At 36.3% G+C, this 23,488-nt stretch overlaps 2 protein-coding genes across 6 annotated transcripts; both read right to left on the minus strand.

The window, feature by feature from the left end:
- Positions 1–889: 889 nt before the first annotated feature.
- LOC140785544 (PH, RCC1 and FYVE domains-containing protein 1-like) lies at positions 890–9,448 on the minus strand. 2 transcript variants are annotated; one of them, XM_073133423.1, is made up of 9 exons: positions 9,187–9,448; positions 8,076–8,162; positions 7,853–7,942; positions 7,639–7,725; positions 7,424–7,543; positions 4,428–6,479; positions 4,200–4,346; positions 1,558–2,087; positions 890–1,421 (listed from the first exon to the last, which is right to left on the minus strand). In XM_073133423.1, the coding sequence occupies exons 1-9, from the start codon at positions 9,211–9,213 to the stop codon at positions 1,304–1,306; spliced, it is 3,258 nt and encodes a 1,085-aa protein (XP_072989524.1). In that variant the 5' UTR covers positions 9,214–9,448; the 3' UTR covers positions 890–1,303. The 2 variants fall into 2 exon arrangements, with proteins under 2 accessions (XP_072989524.1, XP_072989525.1); XM_073133424.1 differs by lacking the exons at positions 7,424–7,543; positions 7,639–7,725; positions 7,853–7,942; positions 8,076–8,162; positions 9,187–9,448 and adding an exon at positions 6,828–7,297.
- A 2,019-nt stretch (positions 9,449–11,467) lies between these two features.
- LOC140785545 (serine/threonine-protein kinase STY8-like) lies at positions 11,468–21,698 on the minus strand. 4 transcript variants are annotated; one of them, XM_073133426.1, is made up of 17 exons: positions 21,603–21,698; positions 21,220–21,418; positions 20,992–21,106; positions 19,736–19,845; positions 19,510–19,635; positions 18,658–18,730; positions 17,694–17,804; positions 16,281–16,331; positions 16,038–16,174; positions 15,806–15,913; positions 15,564–15,637; positions 14,936–15,111; positions 13,483–13,578; positions 12,863–12,943; positions 12,717–12,767; positions 12,102–12,242; positions 11,468–11,783 (listed from the first exon to the last, which is right to left on the minus strand). In XM_073133426.1, exons 2-17 carry the CDS (start codon positions 21,411–21,413, stop codon positions 11,721–11,723), a joined length of 1,707 nt encoding a protein of 568 aa, XP_072989527.1. In that variant the 5' UTR covers positions 21,414–21,418; positions 21,603–21,698; the 3' UTR covers positions 11,468–11,720. The 4 variants fall into 4 exon arrangements, with proteins under 4 accessions (XP_072989527.1, XP_072989528.1, XP_072989529.1 ...); XM_073133427.1 differs by lacking the exon at positions 21,603–21,698 and having other exon boundaries at positions 19,510–19,632; positions 21,220–21,581; XM_073133428.1 differs by lacking the exon at positions 21,603–21,698 and having other exon boundaries at positions 14,936–15,012; positions 21,220–21,581.
- Between the last annotated feature and the right edge of the window lie 1,790 nt (positions 21,699–23,488).

The following is a 23,488-nucleotide window of genomic DNA, read 5'->3' on the forward strand; positions in this document are numbered from 1 at the left end:
GGAGAAGGAACACTAGAAATTGGCCTTTTTGGGGATGACCCATTTGGCCTGACCAAGAGAAGTAGAGGCGATAGGAAAGCAAAGGTTATAGTGGGGGAGAGGAGCTTTAAATGGAAGAAGAAAAAAAAGTAAAGGTCAGGTGAGGTGGGAAAACAGAAGGGGGTTGCTATATATATATATATATATTTATATTTATATTTATATGTATGTATGTATATGGACAGGGGAAAGCTATTAATGTATGAAGAATGTAGTGGTAATTAATGAGGGAATAATTCATGGAGAGGTGGTTAGGACTTGGGACAAAGTCAGGGAGTATAATTAAATGGAGTAGAACTTTGGGTACATTGGACTTTGGAGTTGGTTTCAAAGGTGTGGTTCTGAGAATAGTTGAAGGGATTCTTTGGAGCATGGTGGTGGCAATGGGATATCATAGATTACAGAGGATAAAAGGAAACAATTTTTTATCTTTTTTTATTGGCAGACAGGTGAATGTATTACCTTGAGAAGGGCCTAAAAAAATATCTAGGTATCTAGAGTGATACCCGCAGTATTCCTATACAAAATATCTATGAGATTGGAATGTGTGGAACAATGGCAAGGGATGATGAGGACAAGTAAAAATAATAATAATTGATTTTAGAAAAGGTAAAAGGTAAAACGTCAGGCAAATGTCTTCTTCGTTAAAAGAGGGGAGAAAATAAATGAAGGGAAGAAAAAGAAGAAGCAAATAAGCTAAAACATTCATTACCAGAAAACTTTGCGACCTTCTGACAGACTTAATACGTAAGAAAACAAGGGAGAAATAAATGAAGATGGAGAGACGTCATACTACCATCAATCATTAATCATTTGATAAATGAAAGTTCGAAAGTCAAATCGTGACCAATTATTTGTACTACAATGATGATCTCTTCCATGTGGTAGCAAAATATTGACAACTCTTACAGGGGATAGTCAAAAAGAGCGTGTGTGTATACAATTGGAGGCAAAAAGCACCATTCTTGTCCCATGTAATCTCATTTTTGATGACCTTATATACACTAAAATACAACAGTGGGGACAATCCAAGAAAGCAATATCTTGAGGAATAAATAACATAACGAAGGAAAATGTAAATGCTACAATTCGTATTTACCAGATGAAGAATTATTTACTGCAGGGGCCTGAGTAGTTTGGTCGAGCTTGGCACTCATTAGTTCCTGCAGGGGGGCTCCACAAGTCCAGTGGCATCTTCTTCCTGCCAAGCTCAACGCCTTGTAGCTTTTGTGATCTAACTAATTCTGTAGTTTCAGTATGCAGATTAAGTTGATATGACTGATGAGATCCTGTCTGATGCAGAAACATTGTATTTCTCATAAACTTTCTCACGATTGTCGGACCACCAAGTTTCTGCTTGTTGCTCTCCAAACCTTCTTCGACTGCAGAAGAGCTTTGAATATCAGAATGTAAGATCATAATACATGCATTTTCATTGATACAAGGACCACCAGAACCAAAACTGGAGAGTAAATGAAGAAAGAAATGTGCAGATGGAATCACAAAATTCTCAACTACCTGAATCGCACTCTCTTCAGCTCTTTAGTTCCATCATGAAGAGCGATTAGTGTTAAATATACGCCAGGTTCATATTGTTCAATCCACTCGGCTTCAACTTGATTACCAGCTGCAGTGGGGCTTCTAGTGTTTGAAACATTCAGGTTAATTTGAAAGCGTTCAGTTTCCCTCCTGTCAAAATCTTCGGATCTAGTGCCAGATAGTGATGTTAATCCATTGACGTTCTGTTGAATATTATAATGTCCCTCTATACTGTTATTGTTATCAATCCTAGGATCCTGCAAACCTGAGCTTGCTGTGTTATCTCCACCAAGGTTTCTTGGAAGATGATTTCGCCCAAAGATTCCATCAAAACGAAATGAAGGGACAGCAGTAAGTGGAACACTGCTTGGCTCATATCTTGACTGGTTATCTCTGATTGAATCAGGATGTACAATGCCATGCTGTGCAAAGCCATTTGGAATATGCACTGATCCTATGTGTTTTGTCTCGTGGTTTCCATGAGGTAGTCTCTCTGCCATCTCTTTTAGCTACCAAAAGAAAGCAACAGCTATCAGGAGTGCAATCAAACTCTGATGATAGATGATATTTGTAAGATATAATCATGACTTATAATGAAAGAAGCATCATCAGACATGGAAGGGAAAGAAACATTGAAAGCTTTAGCTTGCCATGTGAAATTAAGAACATGAGCCGTCTTGTTCCTTAACATGATTTAGAAAATGAAGTCTGCAAAAGATGTTTGTCCAAGTATTGTTTAACCTCGTTTCATCCATATACTAATCACTTTGTCTATTTTGAACAAGTCATGACAAATAGCAACCATTGTACAGCAGGTACTAGACTGCAGTCCAGAACCTATACATGATGATGCATCATGACCGACGAGTTAGATATATTTGATGAATGTAGGATATCCTATGGTTAGAAGGCACTAGGAGTCTAGGACTTCATTCAGATTATTCACTTCGTCTTTAGTTCAAAGAAGAAGAAATAACATATTTTTACCATCTACCTTATATAATTTAATAGATTCTTTCTCTAACTTTCAGGTCCAAGATGATGCAGATATTCTTTTATGAGGTTTAGACCAAGGTTCCGATTCTTAGGATTAGGATCAGAATCGGCTATAAAAAAACAATATGTATCGGTCATATCTGCCGCTCGTATCAAATTAAATTGTTTTTTAATTACGTAAAATTTTTAATATTATTTAAAAATATAAATATTTAGAATAAGTGACAAAAAACTAAGAAAATAAATATTACTCACATATGAAGCCTAAAAACTTAAAAAGTACTCACTCAAAATTATAATAAATTTCGAGCCGAATTTGATAAATTTCTATGCTCGTAAATTATTATTACAGAAGTAAAATAAAGAGAGATTTTTATCTCTTCACTGTTGTTCTACAATAGTACGAAATTGAGAGTTAAAGATTGGGTGAGAAAGAGAGAGAAACAAGGAATAAATAAATACACTTATACGAGTTCATCAGAGTATGCAGTAGCTGAAAGAGCTTGTCGGATCAACCATTGAATAAGCTTAATTAAGTATGAGTAGTGGGAGGAAAGTATATGTAAGAGATAAAGAATAAAAACTAAAAACTTAAAAAGAAAATAACTGGAGACATCAATTACTAATGTTCATCGGGTCGAATCTATTTAGATCCGATCTAAATCTTGAAAAAAAAATCCATTTCGACCTATTTTTGTTGATATAGACAAATTTAGCCAATCCCGATTGTTTCGGCCGATCCATATCAGGATATGCCAAAACTAAGATCCATGGTTTAGATGAAATGGACTTGATCAACAGTTGTTTGTATTTCACATTGTCCAAGGTATCAATATACCAATGTTGAATGTAAGACTTGATTCATACCATACATGTGGGACAAGAATCAAATAAGGTGTTACAGGATTTTATATTTTATATTTTTCTGTCTATGAATCAATGCTAGTCAACAACAGATTGTATTCACAGATTACTGTGGTCTCATAACCAAATTTTCTCTCTAGCAAAGGTGGCAAATATTTCATCCTTTAGCCAAGAATGGCAACGTGGCTTCCATGTATTGGAAAGAGGAGCTAGACAACCCCTCCACAATGCACAGGAATAGACAACAGGAATATGAGATTAAACTAGGTTAAATGATGTTTAAACTTATGATCTCAAAAAAAAAAAAAAAAAAAAAAACTGCTTCTAGTTCTAATCTCACCACCATACCTATTTGCAAATAAATGTGAAGCCTCCACCTACTTAATCCCTAATGCATGTCTTGGGCTTGCCAAAGTTTCTTAAGCCCTTGTGTGAGGGAGATTGTTAGAGTGTTAAACAACCTTTCTCTATCAGCTTAATATTTTAGCATGACCACTTTTCCCATTTTACAGTTGGAAGAATACTTATTCTCTTTAATATAATTATTTACTCAATAAACAGTCATCTAAGTATCAATTCATAGTAAGGAGCAGGTCAAATATACAACAATATACAACAATATACAACAATATGGTACCAATTTGTAACTAACTTGAATAATCATGTCTACTAAATTATTTCAAAGCAACCAAATTTTGTAATAATTTGGCAGGATTAAATTTCAAGAGTGAAAAAACAAAAAGATTCTTAAAGTATACTACCTGTGCAGTTAAGGATTTTATAACTTCTTTTGCAGCTTTTGATTTGGCAGATTCCTCAGCAGCAAGTGCCATGGCCTCTTGGGCTTTCTTTTCTGATATCTGCAACTCGATTTCTTGCTTTTCATTGCACTGCCTTAAACTATCAACCTGACACATGCACAATAATGTAAGAGTTCTGAAAATAAACTATGTTAGAATATCATCAAGCCCCAAACCGCAGGAAATTACCTCAGAATGTAATCTCTGAACTTCCTGGTTCAGAATCTTATTAGTTTCCTTCAGGCTGTCGATGCTTTCTAAGGATGAAAGATCCGACATCACTGGATTAGGAATTGTAGCTCGTGGTGGACTGGATTTTCTTGAAAAAGGTGAAATAGCTCTGGGATCATTTGCAAATGGAACAGCTGATGTGTGGACTAAGATGGAACTCATTTGATGCAGATCAACTCCACCAACGAAAGGGATGTCTTTCAGTTGTAGGAGTGAAGGAACTTGAGATGAGGAATCAGACTTCTTTGCCAGTTTAGCTGCCTTGACATCCAAATTCTTAATCAAATCCAAACTGCTAGACGGCGTTACCTTGGATGCTTTCATATCAACCTTTTCAGGCCTGTCTTTGCTTTCACCTGATATGCGTGGCATGACATTCTTCTTGTTACTGATTGTACCAGACTCCAAAACTTTATTCAACTTCAAGTAACAGGAATCACATACTCGATAAGGCTTTCCAGGATTAGGAGACAATGCTGCTCTCAGAGCCTTTCTTGAACTGCATGAATGGCAGTGCACAAGACCACAGTTGTAACAATTGTGCCTCTTACGAGTAAATCCAAATGCCTGTCTACATGCTGAGCACTGAGACTGCTCTGCACCTGAAACCCATTTGTGATGACAAATGGCAGCTGTGAAGCTTGAACCACAAGCAATATGTTTCACAGTTCTATCCTTTAGAGCTTCAACAAGAGTAGGGGTTTTACGATCTTCAAGGTCTCCATGGCCCAATCTTCCATTAGCTCCCTTGCCCCAAGTGTAAACTTCACCAGCTGTTGTCAATACTGCAACATGGTACGACCCACAAGCAACCTCGGCAACAGATTCGCTACCAAGTTTATCTATAACTAAGCATGGAAACTTTCCATCAGAATGGGGATTACCAAGCTGCCCATAAACAGTACTTCCCATTGTAAAAACATGTCCAGAAGTGGTTAAGCCAATTGTAAGGCTATGTCCACATGCTATATTCTGAAAATTGTGATCAATTAATGAGGGAACACAAGTTGGCTTAAGCATCGGTGCCCTATCACCATGGCCGAGGCGATGCTTGTCCCCATCTCCCCACGTGAATAATTTTCCATACGATCCACTTGACTGTGTGACAATAACATCTACCACAGCAGCAGTATGCCATACGCCACATGAAACAGCAATTGTCTTCAACCCCTTCAAAGATTCGACTTCCTTTGGACATAAAACACTTTCTCGATTTCCATGACCCAAGACTCCAAAAGTTCCATCACCAAATGTGTATAACTGTCCATTTGTAGTAATCAAGGCTGTATGCCATGTCCCACAAGAAACAGAACAAACCTGAAGACCTTCCAGAGGTCCTGAAACTCTTTTTGGAATCCAGTGACTGACCTTAGTACCATGACCAAGAAGTCCTGCATTATAAGTTCCATCTCCCCAAGTATAAAGATCACCAGTTGCAGTAACCGCACAAGTATGAAACTCCCCACAAGCAACAAGCTCAATGTTACAGGATGACAAAGATTCAATAAGATGAGGGTGAATAACGTCACTGCCAACACCATGGCCAAGGCGCCCACCACACTCTTCACCCCATGTGAATATTTCTGCTTGTCTAGTAATAATTGCAGCATGCCTGACCCCACAGGAAACATAACTCACATCAAGCATTACATTGGACTCTAAGGGCTTCGGTATAAGGATACCAGTTCTTCCACTGGGAAAGCTAAAATTTCTATCAGCACCAGCTGTGGAAGAACTATCACATATAACCTCACCCCACACATATACATCCCCAAAAGATTCATAGTCCTCTTGTCCAGAACCATGGCTGGATGTGCTAGGAGCACTAGAAACACTGATTCTAATATCTGAAGAAGAACCTTTTAGTTGCATATCTATCACATTTGTTCTTTCTGAATATTCGAAATCTTCAAAAGATTGCTTCTCGGTTGATGTACTTGACCGAATCTTGTTGTCAAGAGAATCAACAGTAACAGTAGAATTGCTGCTTATACTTCTTTCTCTGCCACTCTGAAATAATATTCCAAGTAACCACATATCAAGAAAACCTGCTAACCTTTTGAGAGATGATTAATCTTAATATAACATGGGATATCAGAGCTGAAAGAGATAGGAAAAACAGATTGAGCATGGAATTATTCAAGAAAAATGCCTGATGAATGAAGCATGAAGGACAAAATATTGGGTCCTGTATGAAGCAAAAAAATTGAGAATCTAGTGTAGAAGAATGGTTCTAGTAAACTTATCACTTGAGGTTCAGTCAAATTCCACATTGTAAATGTGAGGTTAAGGTATCTTAAAATGTCTATAAATATCAGATTCACTGCTTACTGTAGGCTATTGAACTTCTAACAATACCTGATAACTGAGTAAAGCCTTAGTGACTTGCAGCCCACAGCTGAGAATCACCGAAAAACGTAAAGATCTGAGTCCAAACAGCTTCTGAAACAAGTCAATGCTAGTACAAGACTAATGCCGACAATGGCAATTGACAAATGATCCCAGAGCAGCAAGCTAAGTCTAAGTGGTCTCAACATTTCTAAACAGAGGGGAGAGATTGGTATAAGATCAACGGGAGGAATCAGGGATATCTGGAATGTTTTATAGTTTCCTATCAACCTAAGTACCTGCAAACATATACATTTTATGGTTGAGTACCAAACAGCAAACAACTTTCCCCAAGACGGGTGAGCATTAAAGCCTAAAAGCACACACTCTGGCCTAAGGAGTTGGTTATATAGTGGAGAAAAAGGTCAGCAAACAGAAATTTTTTAGTTTAAAACATCTTATTAAAGAAAATTGTCAGCTCAATTTAATATGATTAATTAGTAAAACGCCAAAATCCAGCTGGTCTAGAGAAAAAAGCAGGAAGAGAATTTTAGGTTCAAGACCTTAGTTAATAATGACAAAGAAAATTGATAAAAGCATGGTTCAGTAGCAAGTAAAGATTTTACATCGACTGAAAGTCCACCATCACTCCATCCATCTAATTTTGGAAATCCATGTTGACTTGAAGAGATCAGTGAATTAAGTCCTGTAAACCACACCTCTGCCTCGACTTTATCCTTGCAGATCTTATAGAAAGAATGATGAGAATGAAATACAATCAGGACAAGCAAAGCCATAAGAAGGTATGAGAAATAAAACTGGAAACAACTAAACTACTGACCAGATCAAGGGAACGTTTGCCGTTGTTGTATATGAGTGAGAAGGATAAGTGGTCCTTATCAGGTAGCAGATAACGTTGGAAAACTAACTGGAGATTTTGACAGATAGTAAGTCACAAAGAACAATATTAGAACAATACAAAACAATATATTAGAACAATACAAAGCAAAGATTCACAAAAAGACATAAATAATGCGTCACTTAGATAATCTCACAGTTCTTTGCCCTGAGATAATCCTCGAAACAGAAGCTAACTTCAGGATTTTCTCTTTACTACTTGAAACCCAAACCAATAATGATTCGTCCTGCAAAAAAAAATAGACAAGATTCATTCATCAATCAATAGAACTATAGAAGTACCCTGTTTTGCAATCTAAATGTGACTTAAGCAGGCACACATTTTAGAAAGCTCCTATAATACAAATGACAGATCCTTACGTTCGACAATCTGAAAGGGTAAAACTTTGGCTTTCCTTTGCGACCGTATTTCAGCAATTGAGCACCTTTCTTTAAAGCAATAAGTGCCTGGAGATCCAAAGGGGCATAGCAATTTCAGTCAGAAGTGTCAGTCAGTACACATGAAGAACAATGAACATTGGCAATTAAAAGAAAGTTATAGTCAGAACATTCATCTCATATACAGATATAGCGCTTCTACGCGATATTCTTTTGTACAGCACCCTTGACGAATGTAAAAGCCCTTCATTTGTTAGATCATGATTACACAACAATATAGACCGTAACATCCTTATTAATTGGGATCAGGCACCTAAATCTCTGTCACATAAACATCCATACTTATAGTTCTCTTGAAAAAAGTTTTGTGCTAGTTGACAGGGTATTTAGTGCATTCTTCTTCTTTCACTCAGCTGGGGAGTGAATTTGAATAGACAAGTCACTACCCTGACACAAGTAAATTTAATCACGGAAAAAAAAACGCTGATTAGATGCATTTGGTTTTGATAATGGTTAACTAATCCATTTTCCTGACAGCAGATACACATAAATAAAAGGAATGATGAGTCTGATCCAGAAATTTCAGGTGATTTTGATAAACACTAATCTGAAGCGCCATAATCGGCTAATCAAGTACTTAAACCAATGAAACGTTAGATATATTTCTTGGCGCTGGTTAACATTTCAGTTTATTGAATATTTATAATGGACAATTCATGTACTATTGTCTTACTATCCCCAAGAAGAAAGAAAAAACAAGGCTCCCTAACTAACTCCTAAAAGATGTCTTCTTTTCCAATAGATAGAGAAGGACAAAATTTATCATTAGAAAATATTCATAAGCCCTCGTACACTTTCGATGCTCTTAATGCCCGGCATGGAGAAGGCTATATAATAGACGTCTAACATATAGGATTAGACTAACAAGGTCGAAATGCAAAGTATTCAACGGCAAAAGATGTAGACCATGCTATAAAGTACAAAGCACTTGAAGAAGGATTACGCGTTACAAGTAGAAAAAGCGATCGATCAGACTTATTCGTAAACGAAGTAAAATCGAAGAGAAACGACGGAAATCGACGACTCCGCTCACCTTTTCGATGTCGATGGGATCTGCCATTCCATCGGACGGCGCCGTGGAGCTCCGATCGTCATCGATCTCTCGGAGCTCTCATCAAATCTCGCTCCTGGAGACCCTAAAGATGGAGGGATCGCATTCTTTCTCTTCTCCTCCCAAGAACGTCTTCGAGGAGGAGGGAGGAGCAGCAGAAAAAAGGAAGAAAGAAGAAGAAGTCGTAGGACTTGGGAAATTATAAGACTAGCGAGGGAGACGGTAATTTTATTACGGCGCTGCGGTGAGCGCACCGCAGGGAGAGCAGGGTAAGTAACTGAAGCGGAGGAGCGGATCCGAGTTCGACTTCGGGAGCTTAAATAGCTTTGGACGGGGACTTAGGGAGGCGGGTTGCAGTCACCGGGCGGTAATGGTGTGTGCGAAGGCACGAGAGGGAAGGTGAATAGTGAATAGTGAATAATTGCGACGTGGATGCCTCTTTATCTCGTTCGGTATTCCGGCGGAACAGCTTAACTTTCTCTGTACTTATGGTGCTAATTATTAAGCAGTAGATAATCCATCTACTTTGGACAAAGTTAGTGTAATAAAAAGTTAAGTAGATAGGTGATATAAATGGTGTATAAATCTCTAAATAAAAGTTTAAAAGGGATGCATATAAAGAAAGGGACAGGACTTAGTTCCAAGAAGCCAGGATGGGGTCCATTTGTACTGCAGTGATGTAACTTGTCCTTACTCCTTGTTCGAACCAGGGTGCACGGAGACAGCGATGTGATGGCGATTTGACTCACAGATGGCCGTCCGATGGATACAGTCAAAGATTTGATAGGTCTCGTATTGGGAGGACAAGCCCAGCGGATCCTCTGCGCCCGACGCTGCTCGAAATTTATATTTGTCGGTCCCCCATTGGCTGGATATGGTATGGAACATTGGAACGTAGGAAAATTTTAGATTCACCGGTAGGAAAATTAGTTTTAGTCCTGGCTGACGTACGTACAAAACAACAAGGGAGCACTGCCGAGATTATAAACTTTTTTATAATCTAAATTGAGATTTTAATCAAAATATTGGTTGCTTATTCCGAGAGGTTGGAGTAAGTGGGGAAGTAGCTTGACGAGGCACCCGATAGATAGTCAGTCTTGCATCCCAATAACACCCCCCAAAAAAAGAAGAGTTGCATTGAGAACTTAAACATGACTTGGAATTTTATTCTCTATTGTGGAGATAACCAAGCTGTTGTAGTTCCGTAAGAATAATAGTTTAGTAGTAGTCTTTGGCATTGTTATGATAGGATGCAAGGGGATTAATGATGACAACATTCGACCTCGTTATCTCTAAGGTTAGTACACTCATTTTCTATGTAGTTGCCATTTTCCTAATCGTAGTTGCAAGTTTCTTATCTTTTGAACAACAGAAAAGAGGCAAAACATCAATCCAGAGGTAGGTGGGGAAGAGGTAATGTATTGTAAGGCCTAGCTTGGGTAGCAAGATAACAAGAACATGGATGTACGTACGATATCCGTGGATAACTGTAATTTTTGTATTCTATAGATTCTATCAAGTGTGGCAACCTGCATAAAGTTATTTTAAAAGAAAAAGGGGGCCCTCGTTCTTAAAATTTATAAGTAATTTAAAATAGGGAATTATTGACCCCACGTCGTGCAAGCACATAGGTATATAGTTTTGTGCCACTCATGGAAGGTTGGACGCATGAAAGAGAGGAGAACTGGCTCTCTCCAATTTGGTGAACTGGAATCTCATAGGGAGGAATAAATGAAGAGACTAATTAAATGCACATGCTTATCTCAATTATCAGTATTTGGTGAAGTAGGGAAGTATAAGAAATATAAAAAAATGTACCCTGGTTGCTTAGAGAAACCTCTCTTTAGTAAGGAACTAAACGTGGCCCCTAAATATTATAATGCAGCACCATGGTTTTCAAGTAACGAAGTCAAAGTGAGTAACCTTGGGCAGCAATGTGGACCCAAAAAAGATATGATAACCACTTCCCAGAGAGAGAGAGAGAGAGACGTGGGATTGTGGGCTGACATGCTTACTGTGAACGATTTGCATTGTGGCGTGCAATTGTATTTCAAACTTCCTCTTCTGGAGTAACCTACCATTGGGGTGTTCTTGAATCACTAAATTCTGATTGGGTGGGTTGCATGAAAAGAAAAGAAAAACGGATCTAAAAGTAAGCTTTTCCATGCTAATTGAGTTTTTTTTTTTTTAAAAAATAAAAAATCATTCGTTCATCTGAAATTAAAGCTGCTAACATCAACAAGGAATACTGACGTTAAACATATATCTGCAAATATTATGGTAACCTACGTATATTATGGTCAGTTTTACAGACGCGAGATTATACAGCTTTATATATGTATAAATAGAAGAAGAAAGTCAAAACTTAGAAAAAAAGAACATGAACATGACAAGGAATTTACACGACACATCCGGGCAGATTTACATACAATCTCAGAGCTGAGCACATGACTAACGGCAGCTTGCAACACTCCTCACTCACTCACAAAAAGAATGATTCAAAGCAAATCGTGGATCTATTTTTTATGTGACTTCTTCGGTATCTTTACATTGTTTCGTGGACTAGCTTTCCCCTTTCCCTGCCAAAACAGTAAAAAGTGAGAACAGCCAATCAATAATGAAGTCACGAACAAGCAATCAATGCAGCAGAGGGAAATGTATGCGTCTTAGAAGATCATTTGCTGATGACAAACTTATGCTCTTTGTTTTTTATTCTTTTAGAAAGAAATGGCATCTTGAACTAATCCATGTTCTCATGACAATTCTACTTCTTGGACAAGGATCGTTCCTTTATAGTGAAAAACTTGCAAATAGGAAAGTAGTACAAACCACCGGACGTGTTGATATAAATGATACGAACTATCATGTTTCTTTTACAAATTTATGATAAGATATACCTGAACCTGTTGGAAGAGTTCTTCAAGTTCTCGTGTTATAGTTGAAAAAGAGGGCCTTTTCGTAGGATTTTCCTCCCAGCATCTTTTCATCAAGTCTGACAGACCCGGATGCATATGCTTGGGAATATCTGGACGCATTCCCTGGCATCACAAGACAAGTAGGACATCAGCAAGGATAAGCAGTCAGGGAGCATGCATCAATCACCTTGTCAAGACTGTCACCACAGGTAATCTGACAACTATTGGGATTTTTACCAAACTAGCAAAACATATATCAAAGAAATCACTAATAAAACTGCACAACCAGAACAGAGGAGTAAAAGATTTCTTTGACCATAAAGCATCCTAGATTATAATAAATCTATTTTATGTCTAAATCTCCCACAGCATTCAGATTGACCATAAAGCATTCGGAAACTGGAAGAGTATGAATGGCATAACAAAACACAAAATTAAAATACTACACACGCTCAAGGCCTGAAGTACTACAAGGTTAGAAGGCTGCCCTAAATAAATCATTTCGAAGTACCATTCCTAATTTCATATGAGAGGTACCAGATCCTTCTATTTAGGGTGAGGGAGACACATTAATTGGTAAAAAAAAACAACGCTGACCTGCCTTACTCCTAGTGCGGCTTGCAAGGGTGTCAGATTGTCATATGGGACCTGCAAAACAGCATGAATGTTTATACATTTAATCAGCAATAGCTCTGCCACATGATCAGTAATTTAAGCTGGGTGAAGGTGCCAACAATGTTCACCTTTGATGTCGCCAGCTCCCATAGCACAATAGCGAAACTGAATACATCTGCCTTGTGATCATAAGGTTTGTGGTTTATAACCTTGGGAGGCAGATTAGACAGAAAGATGGATTATTTCAAAATTAAACCTAATAAGATACTGTCCAGTTAAAAGTAATGACCTTCCAAGAGTATCAGGTAGTACTGAGAGATTAAATAAAACATACGAAAATACAGTTAAAATTAATAGAATAAAGAATTTGTTAATTATATCTTCTCATAAATGAAAAATTGCGCACACCTTTCCTCTCGAGACCCTGATGGGTAGGAGCCTCATGCGTTAGGGTGTCCTTTTTCTAATCCGTTAAGAATAAGCACGAGTAAAACTATGAAAAGTGTTCATCAATGTTTAAATTTTAAAAAGAACACATGCACTATATAGAAGATGGTTACATTCATGAGAGTATTAGGCTAGATTTTGAATTTTTCTACTTGCTAAAAAATAGGTTGAATATAATCTAAATGATACAGGAATATAATAATAATAAGCCATATTGTCTTTAAAATGTGAATCAGAAGAAACAGGGGAGATAATAAAGACAGTACTGAGTACTGAGGAATCGGAGCAGCATATAAAATACCTCAGGTGCCATCCATCTGTAAGTTCCAGTTTCCGCAGTCATGTCTCCATTCTGACTTTGAAAACGAGCCACACCAAAGTCTGCTACTTTCACAACCTAGACGTGAGGGGGAGAAAAAAGAGCAGCTTGCATATCTCAACTCTTGGAAAAAAGTGTATGGAGTTCACCTCAAAATATATAAACTATAACACTAGTGTCGAAATAAAGCCCTAAAGAAAAAAACAAAATAGCGATCTTCAAGCAAGTCATAAGCTATAAAACCATGTGTTGAAGTAATATCTTGTATGTCTAAGACAACATGCTGACCAATAATGTTTCAGCAATAAACTGAAGCAAAAACATAAAAAGGAAAAATATTGCACTTCTCCAATTTGGTAGAAAGAAAACAAAGCCTCAACTTTGAAAAGAATATTCTCCGCTCTTCACTGGAAACCAAGAATTCCTTTTCAGCTCACAGCATAATTGAAAATGATGTGCTAATGCCACAATAAATTAGATACCTGATAATGCATACTGTAATTGTACAATGAAATTGCATCCTTTTGCATCTAAATAGGCCCTTTTGATACCCTTAGCAATCTAGCCCCATTCTTAGGACTTAGGAGTTCAAATAACTTGGAAGAGCCTGCTAAGTGCTAACAAGGTAAATGAGTGGTGATTTTCATATTTTATATTCTAACATTTTCGATCTCTTCTAGGCTTGAGATACTTTGATGAAGCTAAGAAGTCGACTTAGATTAAATGGATGAAAGTTTTATGTTTTAAACAACGCGTGTCTAACAGGATTCCAAACCATAACTTTTGTTCTAATATCATGATAACTCTCTAACTACTCTAAAAACTTAAGCTATTAGAAAACGATAGTTTTATATTTTTATATTCTAACAAACAAAAGTATGATTATTTTGTCATCTTTGTTAACAGTATTTGTAGTTACAATTAGGTTCAAAATTTTAGAAAGCATAGTAATACAAAATAAAGTTCAAAGGGATAGACTAATTTTTCTCCAAAGTGCAGAAGAAAAATGTATTTGAATCTTTTTCTACATATTAACCTTCTCAATTTTCATATCCATACCAGCTCTGCTAGCCGTTTCTATATGAATGCAGGTTTAATCAGTCTAATTACCGATTGCTTCCATGAGAATAACCTAGAACTTGTCAGATTCCTTGCTTGTTTCCTTTTAACTCATTGGTGATGAAAAAGGCATTGAAAGGAAAAAAAAAAAAAAAAAAAGTACGTAAAACATGCCAGATATAATTACAAGAAATTACTATTTCTAAACTCAGGTCGCGATGACTTTTGCCCTTCAAAATGGTTGCACATAAATAATACAAGTATAAACACAATTTTCAGCTTTAAAAAGTTATAGGGACAATAATGAAAAAACAGCATATATAAATCAACTTGTATCATAGATTCATAAATCTCATATTGAAAGAAATCTGCATACTTGGTCACTGTCCAGCAGCAGGTTGGCGCTCTTCAGGTCTCTATGAATGATGTTGTTTTGGTGCAAATAATCCATCCCTTTGCAGACATCAATAGCAAATTTTAGCAATAGCGGGAGTTCCAAAACATTATGATGCTTGTGCAAAAAGTCATAAAGATTTCCTCCAGGCATGTACTCTGACAAGAGAGATAAGCATTAACATATAAGAATAAATTATGACAGTAATATGGAAAATAAAAGTATATCACACTAAAGATTATTTAAGAAGTGAAAGAAATACATAAATGTTGCAAAACCAAAACACACTAGGAAGTACTTTAGACGTGAATAGAGTTACATAAGCATTGAAATAAAATCTAGTACCAAAGGAAAACACAAACTCTGAGAGAAACATAAGTTGAAAACTTCACATAGAATCATAATGATCCCAATGCAACAGAATTAAACTAAAAAATCACATTAGAGGCTTAAGCACACAAAAATGTAATAGAGATGCAGAAAATGCAAATTAAGTTTGTCCCTAGAAAAATTGGAGTGCTCAACAAGCACGAAGTTGAACTTAAGGTCTTCATTTCAAATCCAAGAATGAACCAACAAATTGACATTGAAAGATACATCAATGTGTTACCTGTTACTATGTAAAAGTCTGGAGGTTTTGTGCATGCTCCATAAAAACGAACAACATTCCCGTGATTAACTTTCCTGAAGCAACAATTATCTTCAAAATTTCAAATAATTACTGCTATAATAAATGATGACCTATAGAAGATAAGTAGTCAATGAAGCAATGAGCATTACAGAGAACATATACACACTAGCAGATAACAGGTTATGAGAAAAGATAGAAGGTTCACTTGGCAAAAGATTAACCTTAATATCATCACTTCTTGAGCAAATTCTACTTCCAGAGCTTCATTAAGATGCTGACTCCTAAGAACTTTTATTGCAACCTCTTGATCCTGATAAATTCCACGATATCTGTATGCAAAAATTGAAATGAGGTCTATCTACAATAGACTTTCTTAAGAAACGTAGTTGAAAAAGAAAAATTAGGAAACAAAGTCCATAGGGATAGCAAAAAGTCAGATAGTTCCTGACTCACAAATCTCCACAAGAACCAGATGCAATCTTATCCCCCATCTTCAACAGTTTTCTCTTAATTTCCAAGTCACCAACTTCTTGTTGAAGTTCAAGTATCTTCTCTGGGTGTAAAGAATGTGATGAGCTAGATAATGACACCTGTTTATAATATGAAATAAGATCCTACATTTGTTCTGAGAAAAGTAGTTGATAAGGTAAATACAGAAGTATGACAACAGAAGCCAATTGAAGAAGAAAAACACACATTTTTTCTTGCTGCCACCTCCTTGAGCTTCTCGACCAGACCTTCTGTCTCCTGAGCATATCATTGCAAAGTCAGCAATATTTTATCTTGGAAAAGATCCCTGCCATGAAAGGAAGTAGAATCACAAAGTTCTTTAATTTACTATTGGAGCCTAAGTGGTACATCATTAACCATATAGCAACCATAGTGAAAAAAAAAGATCTCATTTGATTATGAATAATGAAGCCATGACTAATCCCTCTAACAGATACAGTGAAGAGAGCTTAACTAAGTAATTCAGTAATGCTACAAAAATGCAACACCAATAGATACTTGTTACCAATTCATATAGCATATCATACTCATGGCCGTAAGAGCATAAAAGATGAGCTTTTATCCTTGGTCTACATGGATGGAACACATACAACCCAGAAGGAGCAAGTCATTTATCAGTTAGTGACATAATATAGATCATGGTGTGACTGAATGTAGCGGACAAAATGCATCCTTAATTGACTATAGGAGCCTAAATGGTACATCAGTGCAACACTAATAGATGCTTGTTACCAATTCATCTAGCATAATATCATACTCATGGACGTAAAAGCATAAATGATGAGCTTTTATCCTTGGTCTACATTGATGGAAACACATAAAACCCAGAATGGAATAACTCATTTATCAGTTAGTGACATAGAATAGATCATGGTGTGATTGAATGTAGAGTACAAAATGCATCCTTAATTGACTATAGGAGCCTAAATGTTACATCATTAACTGTATAGCATAATGAGAAAAAAATAATTCTCATTTAATAACGAATAACAAATGCATGACCAAACCCTATAAATAATTACAGTCAAGGGAGCTTCACAGAGTAATTCAATAATGCAACAAATAACGCAACAACAATATATGCTTGTCTCTAATTCATATAGCATAATATCATACTCATTGCTGTAAAAGCATAAACGATGAGCTTTTATCCTTGGTATACGTGGATGGAATACATAAAACCCAGAATGGAGCAACTCATTTATCAGTTAGTGACATGGTATAGATCATGGTGTGATTGAATGTAGAGAACAAAATGCAGACATGCAAAAACTAAGAGGTTCTCAATGAAGGTGCTGTAAGGTGGAACTGAGTAATTGACTGTAAGGTGGAGTTTTCATCTCAAAGGCCTTCTAGAGCCAAGAGTAGATTTAATCAATGAAATGAAGTATGTTATAAAAAGTTTCTTTTTATTGATTCCAAAAAAAAAAAGTCGATTAGGAATTTCTCAGGTTCAGTTTATATGCCAAAAATCCTTGGTTGAGAAGGCTAGTTTGGAAATAACCACTAGCCTATGCAGGAGCAGGAAACATCAAATTCCAAAACATAGAATCTTGAACGAGTACATGACAAATTCACATACTTGCAGATGAAGCCTACCTCCATATGCCATCCTTCGACAACAAATACATCCAAACAATAGCCATCCACTGTTGAGAAGACATGAGCTTCACGAATGTTCAAACCAATTTCAGAGAGAATGGCTGTCAGCTGGGAAATCAAAGCATGTGATAAGGAACTGTCTAAGAAAAGAAAATAGGAAACAGATAAAAAGTTTCATCTAAAAAAGCACATAGAGAAAGGAAGAAAGCAATATTAGTGTGCAAGTATTAATATACATAACAAAGTCAAAACATAAGAAATCTAACAAGATGACAAGAAATCTTGTGAAGAGGAGACCCTGTCTATTTCGATCTAGTCTGCGGATTTGTTTACATCAACGAGACAAGATCAAGTGCAAAGCAGAGGAGTGCAACCCAACAAAGCAAATGGATTGACTAAAAATAATATCTTCAAAAGTAAGACATGGGTTGTGCAGATCTCTAAAAGTCACATGCCATGATTTCAAGCTCATGATGAATTTACCTTGATGAACTTTATGCTTTACAGAGCATCGCTGTATACTAGGTGTTATCAACATTCATAATTTATCATCCGTCTTACCAGTGGACATCAAGGCAAATCTATTAAGATCATCACAGTCGATGTGTATATCTTACTCCAATAGGTTAATGATCAATACTATCATCATGTAAGCCTTTTGAAGAACATGGGGTTGCCCAGAGCAAAGAAAAGAAGGCTCAACAAAATGAAAATTTTCACTCCCAGAGGTTCTTGTGCATAAAAGTTCTACAATACATTGGTTGCGAGGTGTAATATATCAAATAGATAGATTTACAAACAAATGCAGGTAAACTTGCATTTCCATTAAATGGACTGCTGGGAACATCAGGTTTGCCCCTTTGTACATAGTATATCTAACAGAGAAACTATGGAAATCAAGCATAAAAAGAGAAGAAAAAAATGTATAAGATGCATACAGACAAACAGTACTCTTTCTTACCTGGCTAAGGAGCTTGGGTTTGTCAATGGTAGAAAATATTAGCTCATGAATTGGTACATGCTTGATGTCCTTCCTGCACATAATAAGTTATTTCTGGTAATACAGTGGTCTTTAAACAAAAAGTTGTTCAACTAAACATAGAGATGCACTTTGAAGCAATGTTCCTTTTTAGAAGTAATCAAATATGCAGGAGTCCTTGCAGATATTCTAGCAGAAACTGGCAAATAGTTCATCTATAGCTTATTTAATGCTTTCAGTGCCAAATAATAGGGAATGTACTCAGTCAAATTCAAGTCAATTGGGTCACAAATCCACTCAGTTGAAGTCTAATAATGATGAAAAGGGCAATATCACTATCCACACCTTTCAAAAGGCCAATACCCTCTGCATGAAGGGCTTCATGCTGTAAACAATAAAAATCAAAAAGGGCTTCATGTTCTAGAATAAGAAGTAAGAGGAAATGTTTTATATATCATATTTTCAACCCAAGCAATTAAATTATGAACCAAATAGTACACTAGGCCACAACACATAGATCAAGTATTTGAGATATTGTAGTTTCTAGTATTCTACTATCTAGAATCTTTCTTAGCGCTTCTACTAATATCAACTGAAACTCCATAAATTTACTTGACATGGCCAACACTGAAAAAACCAAACGGGCATGATGTAGGGTTGAAATAAGATAAGTCAATTATGAATAAACCATGCCATATCAAGAAATATATGTTCCACGAAAAAGTTGAAAACTGTATGAGGTACAACATGCAGGTTTAAATTTAGATGAATTTGTAAAGAGCATAGAAGTACTTAGATCATGAAAGGGACTAAAGCTTTAGATTAAATCAATACCTTGCAGAAAGAGCCTCCATACGGTAGCTTCTTCCATCAAATTTCTCGGCATTATTTATCATGTCCAAATTCAGGCCCTCTAGCTTTGAGCAAGGTTCAAAGTCAATGTTGCAATCCCTATTTCTGCTGCATTTACCATCAAGAGGAAGTATGGCATTAGCAAGTCAATGAGCCATGGCTAAAGGAAATCAATAGGCTAAATGATGATAGGAAAAGGGAAACCAACCTAGCATTTAGTGGGACATCACCTTCATCACCACCCAATCCTTTTGAATTTTGACAGGAGCTTAGAGATGGTTGCAAATCATTATTCCCATCCAATCTAATTGGAATATACTGCTCCGGTAAGACAGATATCACAAAGTAAAATTTATAAGGTAGCTGATATCCCAAAGAATTGGAGAAGATTCATTCTAAATGCAGTTTCATCTTGAGTAACAATAATAGTCTATGCAGCATATCTCAATTATTATTTGACTGCTGCTGCCATCTCAAAATTGTTTTTGTCTTGTTATTGCTGAAATCATTGTTTAAAGTTAATGACAACTAAAGCAGAAACTCGTTGGTTGAAGCTGAAATTATCAAGATTTCTGATTTTGACATTTATTTTGGACCAGAAAAGGCTAAAAGCATTCTATTTCAGCCTAAAATATTCATTTTTTCTAGGGCCCAAAATTCAAACCAATCAAAACTGCAACCGAGGCTTGAAATAAGAGCAAACAAAACACCTATTGCTAATGAGCATGTTTTATTGTTCTTATTGACAAAAATAGAGACAAGATTGATAAAAGTCATAATTGAGGGGAAAAAACAGAAGCATAACTATGTAATCAAAATCTTTTACCAAAAGATTTTAGTTTGTTTTTTCCTCTTTCGGAAGAGAAAGAAAGATATAGGGAATTATGCTTCCACTTTCACTTGGGCTTAATTGCCTTACAGACAACGATAATCCCTAAATTAAAGTTGTCATCTTTCCCCCTCCTTTTATAGATTCTTATGTTTATAGGACTTTTTACAAGTGTTCTTTGGGTTGCATGACTTGGTTAACAGTGGATCATAACATCTGGCCTTTCTTTTCTGGAGCCATTGCATTTCCGCATTGTGATGTAGCTAACTCATATTTTGTGAAACAGACCTGGACAATAATGAGCAAAACAGAACGAAAAAAAAAAAATATATATATATATATATATATGAAAGCTCATTCGAGGGAAGAGTCTATAATAATTAGGGGTGGCAATGAGCCTCGTTTATACTGCGAGCTCAAATTTTGGCTTGTGCTCAACTCATTTATTAAACAAGCGAGTCAATTTCAAACAAAATTTCGAGTTTAACACGAGTTGTTCTCAAACGACAAGCTAGATCAACAGCCTTAATAATAACTACCGCAACAAGTACCATCAGACAAAAGTTTCTTTCCATATATAAGTGCCATCTCACTAGAAAGCCAGAAAAGCGTACCATTCATATTACTTTCTATACCTTAATAAACCTGACATGGAAGACGGGACGCTTCCCAGGATCCTCTGATTCGGCAAGAATCTTTTGATGCAAGACAACATCCTCCGCCTTATCAATATGAACATCCAGCGCATAACTGAAGAAAACCACAAGGTCACTAATCTCTCAAGAAAGGACCTAGCCAAATCCACAAACACCTAATAGGCGACATCTGGGTTAAGAAATCCAACTCGAGAAACCTCGAGATACCTCGTCGGCAAGCGGTTGAAATGCGCATCGAGCTGCTCACGGAAGTCGGGGTTCGAGACCGCCTCATCGTTGCCGTTCTCCACAAGCCTCGCATAGATCTGGTTCTTGATGTCGTTGATTCCATGGCCGCCGCAGCCGCTGTAAACCCTCGCCGGCGACGAGCTCTCCCCGACTCCTTCTTCCAGGTCCTCCATCCCTCCTAAGAGAAGAAGACTAAGTCCATCGAGATCAACAACTACCACTATGCTTACAGTTAGGATCTAGGGTTTTAGGGGAGAGGAGACGAGAGAGAAAAAGGAGAAAAAACAAATTGAAGAAGGGATCTTTGACGGTTAGCGAGAATCTTCTGCGGAGAAGTAGGGGTTTTTTTCATATAAAATAACCTCGTAAATAGATTGGGCGATCGAGGGCAAAATAGTCTTTCGGAGGCCGGAGAGAGAAGAAAGAACCGATTGGACTGTTTCAACGTTTTGCGGCGTGTTTGAGGAGAAAGAGAAGATATCCAAATCTCAAACGTCAGATCAGCCACTCCCCACCGGATAAAACATCTCGTACTTCCCCCCCTTTAAACCATGCCACGTGTCCCTATAACGATCTCCACCCTCCGTACTCCCGGATCTAGCAGCCTTCTGCTGTAACCGGAATAACTGCCCCCGAATAGGCTCCGATAAATTATCCGGTTTGCATAAAAACGCCCCCATGGATTTGTTAACCATTTGATTAATCCATGATTAGTTGTAAAAATACAGATTAATGTACTACAGACTAGTAAGCTAAAGTCTTAAACTAAATGCAAGTTGCGTGTTAGTTAATCTCCATAGATTAAGGGACTCCGGGCGTTGACTTCTATCAATTGGTGCAATTAAGAGTAGGTGGCACGTTGATGCCTCGATAAGTACGGCAATGTGCTACTAAATTCTTGCACATTCGATCCTGTGGATCTTCTAGAATGCAATATATTATTCTATTTAAACAACTTTAAATTGTGATTAATTAGTTCCCTATTTGCACGCCGACTTATTAATATTTGCATATAGTAATTACGCGTGGGGGAATGAGATGCAATAATTGACTTTCTCTAATCTAATTATAATATATTTTATGTGGATTATATTGCTTAAGATAATAATAATAATAATAATAATAATAATAATAATAATAATAATAATAATGATAGTAATAATAAGTCTCTTAGCATAGATAAGTATACCAAGTATTTTAATAGAATGAATAGTAATAGATTTTTACCTAAAGATTTGCTATTAACAAACCCCATAGTCTAACTCACTACACACTCTATATAACTTATCATATATTCATATATTTCACCATCAATGAACCTATCTCAAAACAAATATTAAGGTATAATTGTAGGTGATAAATCTTTTAAACTAAGAAAATAAATATTCGAACAATCAGCTCGAGTCAAATAATAAGCTCAAAGTCGATAATACTCGATCAATCTTGGCTCGTCTTAGAAATGATTTAAGTTTTATTAATTAAATTAAGCTCAAATTTAATTTTAAGTCGAGTTTGAGTATGACTATGTACCCAACGAGGCTTGATTTATATTTTATTAATACTATGTATTATTAGTAAATAATATTAAATATTAATATATTTAATTTGAGTTTATAAAGTTCAAAGCATCCAAAACTAAATTTAATATTGCTTTGAGCTTAATAAGAATGTAATAGATTAAGAATTAGTTTTGAGGTTTGGAACTATTAACTTTAAGTGGTAAATGAGTTCCATCCAAGTCTTATGTCAAATTATTGAATCTCATTACATGCATTGAAATTTATCTAAATCAATTAAAATATGATCACTTCATAGTTCCAAACAACATATTTAATGAAATTAGAATTCAAAATCAATTGAATTCTACTGATTTAGTGATTCCAAACAGGGAGGGGGTAGTACTTCAAAATAGGCTCGAGCTAGAAATACTCTCAAATTGAAAATAATCAAATTAACTAAGTTTGATGCTTTGACTGTTTCAAAATTAATTTCAAGTCAACTTTGAACAAAGCTTGTCTAGATCAAGCTTGCAATTACACTCCTAGACACATACAACTTCCAATGGATAATTAAATAGCACTCTCTTATACATCTCATCCCCACTCTATTTTGCCACACTTAATTGGATTAATTTAGGGATATTATTTCCAAAGTTTGAGTCATCACCAGATGATTTTAAGTTAGATGGCTGCACCACAGCTTGTTTAGGCTCGAGTTCGATTCAATCTCACTTAATTAGGATTAGGAT

The sequence above is a fragment of the Typha latifolia genome, chromosome 4 (assembly GCF_019914945.1).
Source record: "Typha latifolia isolate L0001 chromosome 4, TyphaL0001v2, whole genome shotgun sequence".
In the NCBI taxonomy this organism is placed as follows: Eukaryota; Viridiplantae; Streptophyta; class Magnoliopsida; order Poales; family Typhaceae; genus Typha; species Typha latifolia.

Excerpts from the sequence above, each read along its gene's own strand:
- LOC140785544 (XM_073133423.1), bottom strand. The coding sequence starts at position 9,213 with ATGGCAGATCCCATCGACATCGAAAAG. Across the intron at positions 7,726-7,852 it reads TTATCTCAGGGCAAAGAACT|TTAGTTTTCCAACGTTATCT; the intron begins GTGAGATTATCT and ends CAAAATCTCCAG. Across the intron at positions 1,422-1,557 it reads CTGAAGAGAGTGCGATTCAG|TCGAAGAAGGTTTGGAGAGC; the intron begins GTAGTTGAGAAT and ends GCTCTTCTGCAG.
- LOC140785545 (XM_073133426.1), bottom strand. The coding sequence starts at position 21,413 with ATGGAGGACCTGGAAGAAGGAGTCGGGGAGAGCTCGTCGCCGGCGAGG. Across the intron at positions 19,846-20,991 it reads TCCATGTCAGGTTTATTAAG|TATATTCCAATTAGATTGGA; the intron begins GTATAGAAAGTA and ends TTACCGGAGCAG. Across the intron at positions 11,784-12,101 it reads AACTCTTCCAACAGGTTCAG|GGAAAGGGGAAAGCTAGTCC; the intron begins GTATATCTTATC and ends CTGTTTTGGCAG.